A 16,795-nucleotide genomic window follows, 5' to 3' on the forward strand; every position below is an offset into this window, starting at 1 on the left:
AAACAATGACAGTTAAGAATTATTCCCTGCTGTGAACTATCTGACAAAATTATGTGCAAAACATTCAGTTCTCATCCGTTGTAGGTACATGTTTTCTCACCAAATTGAGACTAAGCCTTTTGTTCCTGCTCCTCAATGCACTCCCCTCAATGTCTCCTAGATAAGACAGAAATATCACTAATGAAGGTGGTTATCATGTTATATATCAGAAACAATGACACCAGGCATACTATGTGGTTGGAAACATGTTAGGTCAGAATAAATACACGTGCTGACTATATTGATTACGTATACCACATTGATGAGCATACAGTATGTGGTGGCAGGTATAAAGGGCCTAGACCAGAAATCATCAATTACATTCAGCTGCGGGCCGATTTTTTCTTGAGTGAATGGTCGTGGGGCCAAAACAGTATGTGGACACCCCTTCAAATGATTGGATTCGGCTATTTCAGCCACACCGTTCCTGACATGTGAAAAAAATCGAGCAAACATCCATGCAATCTCCATAGACAAACATTGGTAGTAGAATGGCCCGTACTGAAGAGCTCAGTGACGTTCAACGTGGCACCGTTATAGGATGCCACCTTTCCAAGAAGTTAGTTTGTCACATTTCTGCTCTGCTAGAGCTGTCCCGGTCAATTGTAAGTGCTGTTATTGTGAAGTGGAAACTTCTAGGAGAAACAACGGCTCAGCCGCAAAGTGGTACGTCACACAATCTCACAGAACGGGACCGTTGAGTGTTAAAATGCGCAGCGCGTAAAAATCGTCTGTCCTCGGTGGCAAAACTCACTACCGAGTTCCAAACTGCCTCTGGAAGCAACGTCAGCACAATAACTGTTTGTGGGAAACGTCATGAAATGGGTTTCCATGGTCGAGCAAGCCTAAGATCACCATGCGCAATGACAAGCGTTGGCTGGAGTGGTGTAAAGCGTGCCGCCATTGCACTCTGGAGCAGTGGAAATGCGTTCTCTGGAGTGATGAATCATGCTTCATCATCTGTCAGTCTGACGGACTAATCTGGGTTTGCCAGGAAAACGCTACCTGCCTCAATGCATAGTGGCAACTGTAAAGTTTGCTGGAGGAGGAATAATGGTCTGGGGATGTTTTTCATGGTTCGGTCTAGGCCCATTAGTTCCAGTGAAAGGAAATTTTTAACTCTGCCGCATACAATGACATTGTAGACGATTCTGTGCTTCAACTTTGTGGCAACAGTTTGGGGAAGGCCCTTTCCTGTTTCAGCATGACAATGCCCTTGTGCACAAAGCGAGGGCCGTACAGAAAGGGTTTGTTGAGATCGGTGTGGACCTCAACCCCATCAAACCCCTTTGGAATTGAATTGGAACTGCGAGCCAGGCCTAATCGCCCAACATCATTGCCTGACCACAATAATGCTTTTGTGGCTGAAAGGAAGCAAGTCACCGCAGCAATGTTCCGACATTTTTTTATATTTTTTATTTAACCTTTGTTTAACTAGGCAAGTCAGTTAAGAACAAATTCTTATTTACAATGACGGCCTACACTGGCCAAACCAGGACGACGCTGGGCCAATTGTGCGCCGCCCTTTGGGACTCCCAATCAGGGCCGGTTGTGATACAGCCTGGATGGAAAGCCTTCTCTTCTCAGAAGAGTGGAGACTGTTATAGCAACAAAGTGGGGACCAGCTCCATATTAATGCCCATGATTTTGGAATGAGATGTTCGACGAGCCAGTGTCCAGATACTTTTAGTGTAATTATACAATTGGAGACTGCAAATTGACCGCAAGAAGCTAGAAACAGATATATTTGACGAAAACATAATAATTTCAAACCTTGCTTACATTATAATACAATCACATACATAGCTCTATTTTGTTTAGGAATACTTTGGATCAGATTTCCAAATTTAAAATCACTTGGAACTGATTTCCTGGTGTTTTTGGAGTCTTAAGTCCAACAATAAAAAATACAGAAAAAATGCAGAAAACTTGGGGGGCAAAATAAAATCACAGTTGGGGAACCCTGGCCTAGACTGAAGGACTCTGCTGGTTATATACTGTACCTCTTCTGAAGTGGTCTGGCAGGCCTGACAGAGAGATCCTCCGGGGGATGAGTGCCGGTTGGCCTGTGAGCTGCTGCCTAATTCCTGCCAGAGGCCCGTGGGAGCCGTCATCTCTGAGGTGCTCTGAGAGGTGGACAGGCTTGGGGGGTAGAGGAGGGGGAGTTAGTCCATCACTAGTTGCCTCCAATATGGCAGAAGAGTATGGCTTGTCAAACTGGAAGACATCTGGTGTACGATGGAGTGTTCGAGGAGAGGATGAGGTTGACGTGGGGCCACATGGTGCGCTGAAAGGGGGGTCATGCGTCCTAATGTGGGGAAAGGGAGACTGAGATGGTCCAGTGTGAGGGAAGGGGGACGGAAATGGGCCAGTATGGGGAAAGGGAGACGGAGAAGGATCAGTGCCGAGGGGTGAAGAGAAGACATCTTCAGTAGTAGTGTCTGATGAATTTTGTTCCAGAGATCTCTCCGAATTTGAAAAGCTGTCGCATCTATAAAATAAATAAAAATAAAAATACAGTGTTTATCGTTTATCATCATTTAACCTAAACATCAAAATATGTGATGACGTCTGTAAACAATCCAATGAGGTGCAGAAGTTGGTATGATGTATCAATTGGGGGAGGGATCGTCTTCAGGAAGCAGAGCAACGTGAGCGCATGGTGTGAGCGAAGGTTTTAAGAAATATTTCAGACTTTTGCATGTTTAAATAGAGATTTCTTGACAAATCTCTAAAGAAGCATATTTATTAGGTTTTTAACATATTTAGTTTTTCTGAATACTTTTTTAAAATGTAGTTTTCTTTTTGTTGCCTCAGGGCAACGGTGAGCAGTTATGCTACTTTTCAGGGCAATATCATACTCAATGAAAGACATGTAGTTTGATTGAAATGATGGCTTTGGTCAATGTTTTTGCCAACATATCCACTGACATTCACAGGCAATTGACACAGGGAAATTCTATGGGCAAAATTAGCCTAATTGAGCAGTTAGGATCATAGCCTCTGATAGTGAGGACAGTGATCTTGAGGACAGTGAGAAAGAATGAACCCCAGAAACAGGTTTGAGAGGCAGTGAAATACTATATGCCCAATACTATATGCCTTGGTGTTTTAGTACCCTTATGACACAGAGTTGCCCTGAGGCAAAACGTTCTAATCTAGGTGATGGGGGTAAAAGTAATTTTGTTGTTGTTGAAATTATTGATACATTATCAGAAAGCCTAAATCTTCCAAGAATAGAATGGATATTTTTTGGGGGGATGCAATATGTAACTTTTTGAAATGTTAGTTATAGATCTATCATTCTCATTGAACGAAAGTCTAATAAGTGGTAGATATGTTCTATGTGCACTATTTTTATGCTTTATGTTCTTAAGTTTAATTTTTGCGTCTTTTACTTTCGGTTTTGTACACCAGCTTCAAACAGCTGAAAATACAATATTTTGGTTATTGAAAATATATTTCACAGCGGTTTGGATGGTACAATGATTCTTTACACGATGCTTGGTTGTTTTGTCACATAACCTGAAATTAGGCGAACTGTTCGAATTTTTGCAACCAGGAAATGGCAGAGCGATTTATGCATACTGCACTTTTTTTAAATGAAAAAATTAAATGTGTGCAGTAGAGTGTTAAACAACGTGTGGTGTTGATATGGTGTCCAGCTTGATGTTTGAGAGGCTATTTACCTAGAGAGGCTGAACCTCCCTGTCTCACACTGTGAGAGGAATAGGTAATCCAGTGGATGGTTGGGTTCCATCTGGCTCGGCATCTCCACTCTGCTGTTGCCATTGGCCACAAAGTCATGGTTGGAAATGAATGACATACTTCGGGAGAGAGCTGGTGAAACCTGCTGGGGGTTTGGGGTGTGAGAGAAAACTTCCTCAGATTCTGAAAGACAGAGAGATGGGGAGAGAGCGAGAAAAAGAACAGGGGGATTAGAGAGAATAGAGAGAAGAAATCCATAGTTTCTACATTAGTTCTGGGCTGGCTCAGGATAATGTTACACAGACATTGGGCCAGAGTCAGACAGGAATCCTGATCTCGTGATCTCTGAAACGTAGTTGTCAGTACTCTCCAGCAGGTGGCAGTGCAATGAATTTGTAGTGCTTTTAATGTTTTTGCGCTTGTCCATGTCCCCCTTACTGTAAACGAATCCCCCACCATGTAACTATTCAGACTGAGTAACCCCTTTTCTAACAAAAAGTCCACTATGGTACAGTATAACCACAACACATGTGTAGGTATAAACATGTTATACACTGAGCATAACAAACATTAGGAACACCCCACCACCCCCCTTTTGCCCTCAGAACAGTCAGAGCATGGACTCTACAAGGTGTTGAAAGCGGTCCGCAGGGATGCTGGTCCATGTTGACTCCAATGTTTCCTACAGTTGTGTCAAATACATACATATGTGTATTCCCAGTCGTGAAATCCATAGATTTAGGGCCTAATGAATTTATTTAAATTGACTGATTTCCTTATATGAACTGTAACTGTAACTGTGTCACGGCTGTTGAAGGAACTGGACCAAGGTGCAGCGTCGTGAGCGTACATATTCTTTTTTTTAGGAAAAGACGCCGAACAAAACAATAAACACTACAAAACAAACCGTGAAGCTACAGGCTATATGCCATAAACAAAAGTCAACTTCCCACAAAGGAAGGAGGGAAAACGGACTACCTAAGTATGGTTCCCAATCAGAGACAACGATAGACAGCTGTCCCTGATTGAGAACCATACCTGGCCAAAACATAGAAATACACAAATCCTAGATAACAAACCATAGAAAGCCCACCCCAAATCACACCCTGACCAAACCAAATAGAGACATAAAAAGGCTCTCTAAGGTCAGGGCGTGAAAAACTGTAACTCAGTAAAATCTTTGAAATTGTTTAATGTTGTGTTTATATTTTTGTTCAGTATAGTTATAAAGACCAAAGTATGAGTGTGAGTATCACCATGGGGTAGAGTATAATAGCTTGGTCTATCAACGCTTTGTGTATTAAAATTTCTCGAGACAATGAGATACACTGTAACTACTATTTGAAAATGATTTAAATGCTGTAAGTACCTCATTGTTATGAGGCATATTGTAAAGCCTAAAGGTATTTATTCAGCACATGAAACTGCAGAAAATAATGAAATTGTGGCATTATCTGTTGTATTTTTTCACACAATGGATTTACGACAGTGTGTGTTGGAAAGATTTTTGTGTGTGTACTGAATAGTAAACTAGTTCAGGATTTCATTGACTGAATGTCTGACATTGTGTTATCATTCCCAGTAATGTGTAAACCTGGGGTTTGCCACTGTTCCTCTGGGCTATAATCTCTTCTCTTTGTCTGGAGATCATGTAGTCGGCTCTATCTGCTCCAAACAGAACAATGTTTAACTAAATGTTCCAACTTACAGCTCTTATCCACAGCTCTCAACCCTGGTTTGGAGTTAATAAGACATGAAGACAAGAGAGCTTGGTGTCTAACTGTTCAAGCATCACCCTAGCTGAACTTGCATGCCTGTGGAGAGTTGTAATATCTATGGCACTATGAGTTCCACAGAGAAAGATAACTTGTAACTGAATTGGGTAAAATAAATCACATTTTACTTCAGCACTGTTCAGTGATTTACTGTTTGTAATCAGAAGCTGTCTGCCAAATGGTTCTGATTTGATTATTGCTACAACATTGAAGTAGGTGTATGCATGGGTGCGTGTGTGCATGCCTACATGTGTGCTTGTGTGTGTGTGTCTGCATATGTGTGTGTGTCTATCATTTTAGTGTGCACTTTTCTGATTGTACATGTACGTCAGGGGCCCTTTTGCGAAAAAGATTTCTAACCTCAACCTAATACTCCAAAAATAGTTAATATACTACAATATGTCATTGAGGGACATCAGTACATTTCTTGAGCCCAGGGACTTTAACAGCCAAGAAGAGGCAAAGTATCATACTTGGCTTGTAGCATTAATGAGAATAAACACATTTAATTCAAACGTCTCCTTTAAATGCAATGCAAAACGACACATGACAAATTAATATTCACATCTTCAAATAATATATTATTTTTTGCGGGCTTCTCTGAGACGGTCCTTGATTTACCAGTAATGTCCTCAAGACATTTTTAAGAAGCTCACAACACAGAGAAATCATCAGACACCTAAATGGGTTGTTATCTCATATGTACATACTGTATTTTATACCATCTATTGCATCATGCCTATGCCGCTCTGTCATTGCTCATCCATATATATATGTATATATTCTTATTCCATTCCTTTACTTAGATTTGTGTGTATTAGGTAGTTGTTGTCGAATTGTTAGATTACATGTTAGATATTGCTGCACTGTCGGAACTAGAAGCACAAGCATTTCGCTACACTCGCAATGACATCTGCTAACCATGTATATGTGGCCAATAAAATTGGATTTGATTTATCTCAGTCTTGAATATAGACAACCTTTCCTAAACATGGCTACTCTACCCACACACAAACACATGTGCACACATTCTTACTGTAGGTCACTGGACAAAAGCCTCCAACAAGAGTTGAATACCAAATAGTGTTTCTCTATATTCTTTGTAGAAATTGAACATATGAATGTGATTTTGTAACTAATTCTAATAAAAAAAATATATATTTAATTTAACCTTTATTTAACTAGGCAAGTCAGTTAATAACATATTCTTATTTACAATGATGGCCTACACCGGCCAAATCCGGCCGACGCTGGGCCAATTGTGCACCGCCCTATGGGACTCCCAATCACGGCCGGTTGTGATACTGCCTGGATTCGAGCCAGTGTGTCTGTAGTGACACCTCTAGCGCCTCGAGATTCAGTGCCTTAGACCTCTGCACCACTCGGGAGCCCCTAAACTGGTTACCAACGTACTTAGAGCAGTCTAATTAATTTAATTTGTAATGCACATTTCTAATACCCAAGGCGTTTAAACTGTGACCGTATTAAACTGTGTTTCTGTGCCAGGTCCTTACCTGTCCCATCATCCAGACTCAGAGGTCCAAAGTGACAGATTTCCCTGATCTGGCTGACCCAACTGTTCATCTCCTCCTCAGTCTTGGCCACCAGGTAGAAAATGCGAGACGACGTCTTGATAACGAAGAGGTGCTGGTTCTGGAACTCCCTCTTGACCAGGCGTTGCTCCGTCTGCATCTGAACCTCACACTCTCTCAGGTCGATGGTGCGGATGGGCTTCTTTGAGGTTGTGTTTCGGTAGTACTCCAACACATCTGGATTCCCACTCATACGTCCTCTTCGAAGAACAAACCATCGTCTCCTCCATGCCTAGGGGACAGGGAGACAGACAGATCAACATACTGTACTGTTGCATGTACTAATAGACTTAAGCAATAAGGCCCGAGGTGGTGTGGAATATGGCCAATATACCACGGCTAAGGGCTGTTCTTATGCACAACACAACGCGGAGCCCTTAGCCATGGTGTATTGGCCATATATCACAAACCCCCAAGGTGCCTTATTGCTATTAAAAACTGGTTGCCAACGTAATTAGAGCAGTAAAAATAAATGTCATACCCTTGGTATACCACTGCTGTCAGCCAATCAGCATTTAGGGCTCGAACCACCCAGTTTATAATGTCTGATATACATCGGCTGTCAGCCAATCATCACTCAGGGCTCATACCACCCAGTTTCTAAAAATATACATACACGGAATAAAAATATAAATGCAACATGCAACAATTTCAAAGATTTTACTAAATTACAGTTCATATAAGGAAATCAGTCATTTAAAAAAAATTCATTAGGGCCAAATCTATGGATTTCACATGACTGGGAGTACAGATAAGTATGTTTCTGTTGGTCAAAGATAGCTTTAAAAAAGGTAGTGGCGGATCAGAAAACCAGTCAGTATCTGGTGTGACCACCATTTGCCTCATGCAGCGCGACACATCTCCTTAGCTTAGAGTTGATCAGGCTGTTGATTGTGGCCTGCTGAATATTGGCAGGAACTGGAACACTCTGTCGTACACATCAATGCAGAGCATCCCAAACATGCTCAAATGGGTGACATATCTAGTGAGTATGCGGGCCATGGAAGAACTGGGACATACAATTAAAATGCAATTGTGTTCATTGTCTGTAGTTTATGCCTGCCCATACCATAACCCCACTGCCACCATCGGGCACTCTGTTCACAACTTTGACATCAGCAAACCACTCTCCCACACAACGCCATACACTCTTTCTGCCATCTGCCCGGTACAGTTGAAACCAGGATTCATCCGTGTAGAGCACACTTCTCCAGCATTTCAGTGGTCATCGAATATGAGCATTTGCCCGCTGAAGTTGGTTGCGACGCCGAACTGCAGTCAGGTCAAGACCCTAGTAAGGACGACGAGCACGCAGATGAGCTTCCCTGAGATGGTTTCTGACAATTTGTGCAGAAATACTTTGGTTGTGCAAACCCACAGTTTCATCAGCTGTCCGGGTGGCTGATCTCAGACAATCCTGCAGGTGAAGAAACCGGATCTGGAGGTCCTGGGCTAGTGTCGTTACACGTGGTCTGTGGTTGTGAGGCCGGTTGGACGTACTGCCAAATTCTCCTAAAAACGAGGTTGGAGGCAGTGAAATTAACATTCTCTGGCAACAGCAACGGTGGACATTCCTGCAGTCGGCATGCCAATTGTGACAAAACTGCACATTTTAGAGTGGCCTTTTGTTGTCCCCGGCACAAGGTGCACCTGTGTAATGATCATGCTGTTTAATCAGCTTCTTGATATGCCACATCTGTCAGGTGGAGGGATTATCTTGGCAAAGGAGAAATGTTCACTAACAGGGATATAAACAAATTTGTGCACAAAATTTGAGAGAAATAAGCTTTTTGTGCATATGGAACATTTCTGGGATCTTTTATTTCAGCTCATGAAACAGCTTACATGTTGTGTTTATATTTTTGTTCAGTCTATTACAATTATTCTGCATGCATACAGTATGTAGACTAGTTGCCTTAGTTGGTTAGTAACCTTAGAGGTATTTGGTTGGTTATTATGTTTGATGCAATTTGATGTGAATTTAGTTTCAACCAAGGCCTCAGCAATAGAATGTCAGTATATCTATGTCTATTTTATAGGTCATCAACAGAACCGTCAGTGAACAATCTGAACATGGTACTGTAGCTCAATACAGAATTGCTTTTAATATTTTTATGTCCCCTGACTGTGGCTAAAGATGATTTGTACAGATCAATGTTTTATATCCTCATGTAGTCTCCAGCGTTGTGACCTGTGTCAATCAGTTTTTCACACACAATTAAAAGGAAGATGTATCACTGCTCTTCTAAACATGTTCACTGGGAAGTTTAGCTACAAAACCTTAATTTAACTATAAACAACACCCTTTTTCTTGCTTTTGGTACTGGAACTGACAACAAGAAGAGGAAGTTAATTCTATGTAAAAGAGAATGTCTGACACAAACAAAAAGCTATTTGTACTGCAGTGGTTCACTAACTAATTGGGGAAGATTAAAAAGGCAACCTCTTTTTCTGCTGAGGTTCGTTTTTTCATGTCAGTATGGTTACTGATTGGTATAGGAGCAGTTTTGTTTTCTTTAATGCTATGGGAATTTGATGCTTAGCTGGCTCTCTTAATTTTGATACGGAGTAAGTAGGCCTAACTGAAGTATTGTTAACGTTTTGATCTTGATCGTGATGACCTCATGGTCACTCACATGGGCTATAAGTCATAGGTTCATCTATATTCTAAAAGTCAAATATTCATGACTGACCTCCATACTATGTCTGTTTCAAACTTCACCCATGTATTATTTAAAGCCATTTCCAATTCCACCTTTTTAGCAGGAGTTGTATATTTTTATACAGTTGCCTCATAAATGCAGCATTCAGGTGATTCATGCATTATTCAATTAGTCAGAAGTCTGTTGGCATGGAACACTACATGACTTGAAATTAAATCAGCTGTTTTTGAGCTTTGAGAGTACATTTGGTGAAACAACCTATCATAAAGAAGATGTGATTTGTTTTGAAGAGTCAGAGGTATTAGCCATACTGGAAACAACACATTTTGTAGTTGTCTGTGTTACGCTGTTTTTCCTATCTCAGTTGACAAAGTAAGTGTGTGCTATAACCCACCAGCCACCAATTTGGGAGTACATTGTATCACTTTGTAATGATCTATCTAGAGAGTTATGAAAATACTCAGACTGTTTGTTCGTTTGTTTGAAACCAAAACTCTGGCTTGGTGTGCCCTCACTCATATTCAAATCAACTATAAACAGTGGACGAGTTGTAAATCCTAATTTGCATCACACAGTGCTAGTATAGAGCAGAGAGACAGGGAGCAGGGAAGCTCATGTCCCTCATCAGTGGTACATTTTCAGTAAGTCAAAGCACGTTTAAAATACATAATGTGAGAATAATCAACCTGCTGACAGGAAATATACTCACGCTCTAGAAACCTCTATAGAATCATGTATGAAAACACTTCCTTGTTGTGGGTGATAACTGTCTTATTGAGCGTGAGTTCAACTATGCTAGAAAATAAACTTTGCCTACTCTTTGCCTACTCTATTGAGAATTATGTTTCAAGTTTCTAAATCATAATATTTTTGTTTCCCCATGATATTCTTTATAACACTATTATAATTTATATAAGAAAATGTCAACACATTACTAATTTACATTTTGTTGTAACCCTTTTTTAAAACAGCATGGGCCACTAGCAATGGTAGCTGTGACCTCCCTGTGTTGGAGAATTTAAACTGTCTTGAAGTCGGAATTCTACATACACTTAGGTTGGAGTCATTAAAACTCGTTTTTTAACCACTCCACAAATGTCTTGTTAACAAACTATAGTTTTGGCAAGTCGGTTAGGACATCTACTTTGTGCATGACACAAGTCATTTTTCCAACAATTGTTTACAGACAGATTATTTCACTTATAATTCACTGTATCACAATTCCAGTGGGTCAGAAGTTAACATAAACTAAGATGAGTATGTCTTTAAACAGCTTGGAAAATTCCAGAAAATGATCTCATGGCTTTAGAAACTTCTGATAGGCTAATTGACATAATTTGAGTCAATTGGAGGTGTACTTGTGGATGTATTTCAAGTCCTACCTTCAAACTCAGTGACTCTTTCCTTGCCATCATTTGAAAATCAAAATAAATCAGCCAAGACTTATTTGTAGACCTCCACATGTCCGGTTCATCCTTGGGAGCAATTTCCAAATGTCTGAAGGTACCACGTTCATCTGTACAAACAATAGTATGCAAGTATAAACACCATGGGACCACGCAGCCGTCATACCGCTCAGGAAGGAGACACGTTCTGTCTCCTAGAGATGAACGTATTTTGATGCGAAAAGTGCAAATCAATCCCAGAACAACAGCAAAGGACCTTGTGAAGATGCTGGAGGAAACAGGTACAAAAGTATCTATATCCACAGTAAAATGAGTCCTACATTGACATAATCTGAAAGGGCGCTCAGCAAGGAAGAAGCCACTGCTCCAAAACCGCCATAAAAAAGCCAGACCAAGGTTTGCAACTGGACATGGGGACAGAGATCGTACTTTTTGGAGAAATGTCCTCTGGTCTGATGAAACTGTTTGGCCATAATGACCATCGTTGTGTTTGGAGGAAAAAGGGGGAGGCTTGCAAGCTGATGAACACCATCCCAACCATGAAGCACGGGGGTGGCAGCATCATGTTGTGGGGATGCTTTGCTGCAGGAGGCACTGGTGCACAAAATAGATGGCTTCATGAGGGAGGAAAATTATGTGGATATATTGAAGTAACATCTCAAGACATCAGTCAGGAAGTTGAAGCTTGGTCGCAAATGGGTCTTCCAAATGGACGATGACCCCAAGCATACTTCCAAAGTTATAGCAAAATGGCTTAAGAACAACAAAGTCGAGTGGCCATCACAAAGCCCTGACCTAAATCCTACAGAACATTTGTGGGCAGAACTGAAAAAGCATGTGCGAGCAAGGAGGCCTACAAACCTGACTCAGTTACACGAGCTCTGTCAGGAGGAATAGGCCAAAATGCACCCAACTTATTGTGGGAAGCTTGTGGAAGGCTACCCGAAACGCTTGACCCAAGTTAAACAATTTAAAGGCAATGCTACCAAATACTAATTGAGTGTATGTAAACTTCTGACCCACTGGGAATGTGTTGAAATAAACAAAAAAGCTGAAATAAATCATTCTCTCTACTATTATTCTGACATTTCACATTCTTAAAATAAAGTGGTGATTCTAAATGACCTAAAACAGGGAATTTTTACTAGGATTAAATGTCAGGAAATGTGACAAACTGAGTTTAAATGTATTTGGCTAACGTGTATGTAAACTTCCGACTTCAAATGTAAACTCTGATTGTCTGAGTCTGATCATCAGTGTTTCTAAGAGCTAGCTGCTCTGGGCCTTCACTTGGTGTGTGTAAGGAGCAGGGTTGGGGAGTAACGGATTACATGTAAAGAATTACAAAAAATGCTGTCAATGTTTTCCGTTACGTTACCAGCAAAATATTGTAATGGGATTACAAATACTTTTGAAAAACTAGATGATTACTTCAAGGATTACTTTTAAATGTTTCTGTGTTTTCTCAATTACATTCTAATCAGCATTTTATGATTTATTTATCCGTTATTTTACCAGGTAAATTCACTGAGAACACGTTCTCATTTGCAGCAACGACCTGGGGAATAGTTACAGGGGAGAGGAGGGGGATGAATGAGCCAATTGTAAACTGGGGATTATTAGGTGACCGTGATGGTTTGAGGGCCAGATTGGGAATTTAGACTGGACACCGGGGTTAACACTCCTACTCTTACGATAAGTGCCATGGGATCTTTAATGACCTCAGAGAGTAAGGACACCCGTTTAACGTCCCATCCGAAGGACGGCACCCTACACAGCATGAAATGCTCCAGATACTCAACTAGTCTAAAGAAGGCTAGTTTTATTGCTTCTTAAAACAGGACAACAGTTTTCAGCTGTGCTAACATAATTGCAAAAGGGTTTTCTAATGATCAATTAGCCTTTTAAAATTATAAACTTGGATTAGCTAACACATCTTGACATTGGAACACAGGAGTGATGGTTGCTGATAATGGGCCTGTACGCCTATGTAGGTATTCTATTAAAAACCAACTGTTTCCAGCTACAATAGTCATTTACAACATTAACAATGTCTACCCTTTATTTCTGATCAATTTTATATTATTTTAATGGACAACAAAATTGCTTTTCTTTCAAAGACAAGGGTATTTCTAAGTGACCCCAAACTTTTGAACGGTAGTGTATGTATCCATTGATTCTTGAAGAATTTAACTTATAAATGCTTCATGAGCTTAGTTCAACTAACACGCTCCATGACAACCCAAAATATAAGTTTGTTTTTCTCCAATGTTTGTAAACAACGCAAATGTAAACAAACACTGCTTAGCCTCATAACAGGGTTAAAACAATCTTTTTGATATCATGAATCCTTGCATCTATAGCTCTGTCTATTAATCTGAGAGTGGTTACATTTCTCCAGGCCCATCCCTCAGCTTTTTACCGAAACAAAAGTGGGCGGCCATTTTGTTATTGTTTCATCTGTGGATTTGTCCTTTAAACAGATGCATATTATCAAGATATCAAAGTGTCACCAACAAAATGGTAAACAATAGGCCTATAGCAAATGCAGCATATGGCATTCATTTTTAACATGGAAATAGCACTTTTCAGTAGTGCTCAAAGCATGCCATTCCATGAGGTTAGCAGTTAGGGTTAGGGTTTCAACTCGAATCAATGAGCCCAATAAGTTTTCCATGACAACAAAATCATAAACAACAGGGCTGGCTAATAGGTCTTTAGTTTTGGGGTTATGCTCCGGTAAAACAATTTGGCTAATCTATTCTTCCATATTTCCAAGTCCTATTTTTGAAGATCAAGGGGTGTAACATTTATTGGAATGACTGGAATTCTGATAGACTTAGGTTTTTAATGTAAAGATGTAATTAAATTGTATTATTATATGTAGTAGAAAGCGATGGGTTAGAAGAAGTCTACATAACCAACCCATAAAGTAACATTTAACATCCATATATAGCCAGCCATGTAAACTTTAACATTGATTTATCCTGCAAAAGATGTCGTTCAATTGGTAACATATATGTTTGTATTCTTCTAATGTCTCTTTAGGGGAAAGTAATCTAAAAGTAACTGAATGTAATCAGATTACGTTACTGAGTTTGGGTAATCCAACAGTTACATTAATGATTACAATTTTGGATAGGTAACTGGTAACTGTAACGGATTATATTTAGAAAGTAACCTACCCAACCCTGGTGAGGAGTGATGTCCAACGCATGCCCACACACATTGCTATTGTGTATGGTTAGTCTGGTTCTTGCAATGGAAAACCATGTCCTTCCTGTTTGTCTGTGTCCTCCACAAAGCCCTTGAACTATTTCCCACCAAATAGTGTCTCTTAAGTGACTCTCCCTCCAGTGAATTACCACTGTCCCCCTTTCTCTGTGCTAGTTTTCAGAAAAGCCCTCGTCCTCTCTCCTCTGGAGAGAGGAAGTGCAAACAGCCATCATAAAGCCTGGTCATTTCTGCCTGTCGGGTCATTTTGTATTGCTTGGCAGTGACAGTACTTCCCATGTTTTGCATAACATCCCCAATTTTCACAGAATGAGAGACCAACAGTCTCAACACACATCCCAGAATGGGTAGCCTCCCCCTTTCCTCCTTACACAACAACACTCTCACATGACCCCTACAGAAACACTGCAGATTTCCATGCAAGGCACTTGTCCCATTTCACTTCTGGTCAAACACGCTCATCCAGACATGTTAGCATTAGAGTATACTGCACTTGAATATTTAATAAAAGGCAACCCCAAATTATGAAATTCTTAACAAAGGTCAAAATGGTAAACATAATGGTTTATAAGCAGTTTGTATGTTTAAAATTCATTTGCGTTTGCTGAGGGGCATCAACATTTTATTTTCACAGTGCATTGATGATGCACATCAGCATGAACAGTATGTCATACAGTATGTCATTAATGGCCACTACTATAAAAATGAGGAGGAAGACACAGGTGAGGTTGCATGAAAACACTATTTACAAAAAGGCATGTAATGGTCATGATTCTACATGCCTCTGCAAGCTTCATTTGGGAAAATAAACCAACAGTATCTTGTGAACTAACGGCATTGCAGTGCAGTTGTGTTGATGGCTGAGAATCCCACACACACACACACACACACACACACACACACACACACACACACACACACACACACACACAAACACACTGCTCTGCAGCAGGAACTAGTACTACTACTGCTTGGGTAAAATGTATCACAATAGCACAGATCCAGCCACCTGCACAGCCTGATCTTCTACTCACATATCTCTTTAGTTTCTTCTCAGGGGGGGATTTGATGAGCCAGCCGGTGCAGACCACATCCCCTGCACTCATCTTGACTGCAGAGGGAATCCGGGGTGTTTTCTAGATATAATTGTCTTCAAGCAATGCTGGCTGCTGCTGCTGTGAAACTGAGAGCAGCACCACGCGAATCCTGCGTTCTTGTATACAGCCTACAGCCATACCAAAAAGAGGAAGTCAAGCCATTGATCACACTGACAGACAAGGGAGAGGGAGAGAGAGAAAGGCAGAGAGAGAGAGAGAGAGAGAGAGAGAGAGAGAGGAAGGGAGAAAGGGGGTGGTGTCTGTATGCTTGAGTCTGTAGATGTGTGTGGGTCTGATAGAGTGAGTGAGAGAGATCAAGATAGGGAGAGAGAGAGGAACATGTATATGAATTTGTAAATGTGTGTGCATGTGTGTGCATCATTAAAACCTAGAGCAAGCTGTCACAGAAACCATCCCAATGTTCTTTGTCTTAGTCAAAATAACGGTATGCACCAAAATAACAACCTTGTGCAAGTTAAATACACTAATAGAGAAAACACATAACACACTTTGGGGATGCATTTAAATTGTACAAAAACCTATATATAGTGGCTTTGAAACCTAAAACGTTTTGTACAGTAGGCTAGTTGTAGGGGGAAATGAAGAAACTAGAGCATAAATGTATTGATAAAGGTTAATTTTGCAAAGAGATATCTTGCTGTAATTTGGAATCCCCCCCCCCAAAAAAAGGTTATGTTGGTCTAAGGCCATGTGATTTATGGCTGAAGAATATTGTTTTGAAAATATATAAATTAAATGGTCTAGCTTGCCTAGCTTGCCTACGGCTGGTGAACGAGACAGTTATAAATGCTTGTCCCTGATCGCCATCTTGTGGTAGATATGCAGCAGGCCTCCTTTCAACAAATGAAATACACCACTTGATTTTGAAGAATATGGCTTATAAACTGTAATGAGGTTTTACAATAACAACCCGAGAAAGAAAGAAAAGCAGGTCCTTTTACTTAATTGTTTATGTTTTTGTTACCATAGGATTGCTTACTTATAAACAAATAAATGTTTTGTCATACCCGTCAGCATTCAGGGATCAAACCACCAAGTTTATAAATTACATTATAAACTGGGTGGTTAGAGCCCTGAATGCAGATTGGCTGACAGACGTGGTATATCAGACGTTGTACTACGGGTATGACAAAACATGATTTTTACTGCTCTAATTACGTTGATAACGAGTTTATAATGGCAATAAGTCACCTCTGGGGTTTGTGGTATATGGCCAATATACCATGGCTAAGGGCTGTATTTATGCACTCTGGGTTGCAT

The 16,795-nt window shown here is 40.4% G+C and overlaps 1 protein-coding gene across 2 annotated transcripts in view; it reads right to left on the minus strand.

The window, feature by feature from the left end:
* Window positions 1-15,802, minus strand: part of gab3 (GRB2 associated binding protein 3) — a 28,374-nt gene extending 12,572 nt beyond the window's left edge. The window contains exons 1-5 of one of the 2 annotated variants that reach the window (XM_021623235.3): window positions 15,452-15,802; window positions 7,037-7,346; window positions 3,729-3,930; window positions 2,043-2,530; window positions 101-156 (exon numbers count right to left, since the gene is read on the minus strand). In XM_021623235.3, the coding sequence (XP_021478910.1) occupies window positions 101-156; window positions 2,043-2,530; window positions 3,729-3,930; window positions 7,037-7,346; window positions 15,452-15,523 (1,128 nt within the window). In that variant the 5' untranslated portion in view covers window positions 15,524-15,802. Of the gene's footprint in view, window positions 1-100; window positions 157-2,042; window positions 2,531-3,728; window positions 3,931-7,036; window positions 7,347-14,368; window positions 14,729-15,451 lie in introns of those variants that run through there. The other variant, XM_021623236.3, reaches the window with a different exon arrangement.
* Between the last annotated feature and the right edge of the window lie 993 nt (window positions 15,803-16,795).

Source organism: Oncorhynchus mykiss, chromosome 12 (assembly GCF_057628025.1).
Source record: "Oncorhynchus mykiss isolate SJ-2025 chromosome 12, ASM5762802v1, whole genome shotgun sequence".
NCBI lineage: Eukaryota > Metazoa > Chordata > Actinopteri > Salmoniformes > Salmonidae > Oncorhynchus > Oncorhynchus mykiss.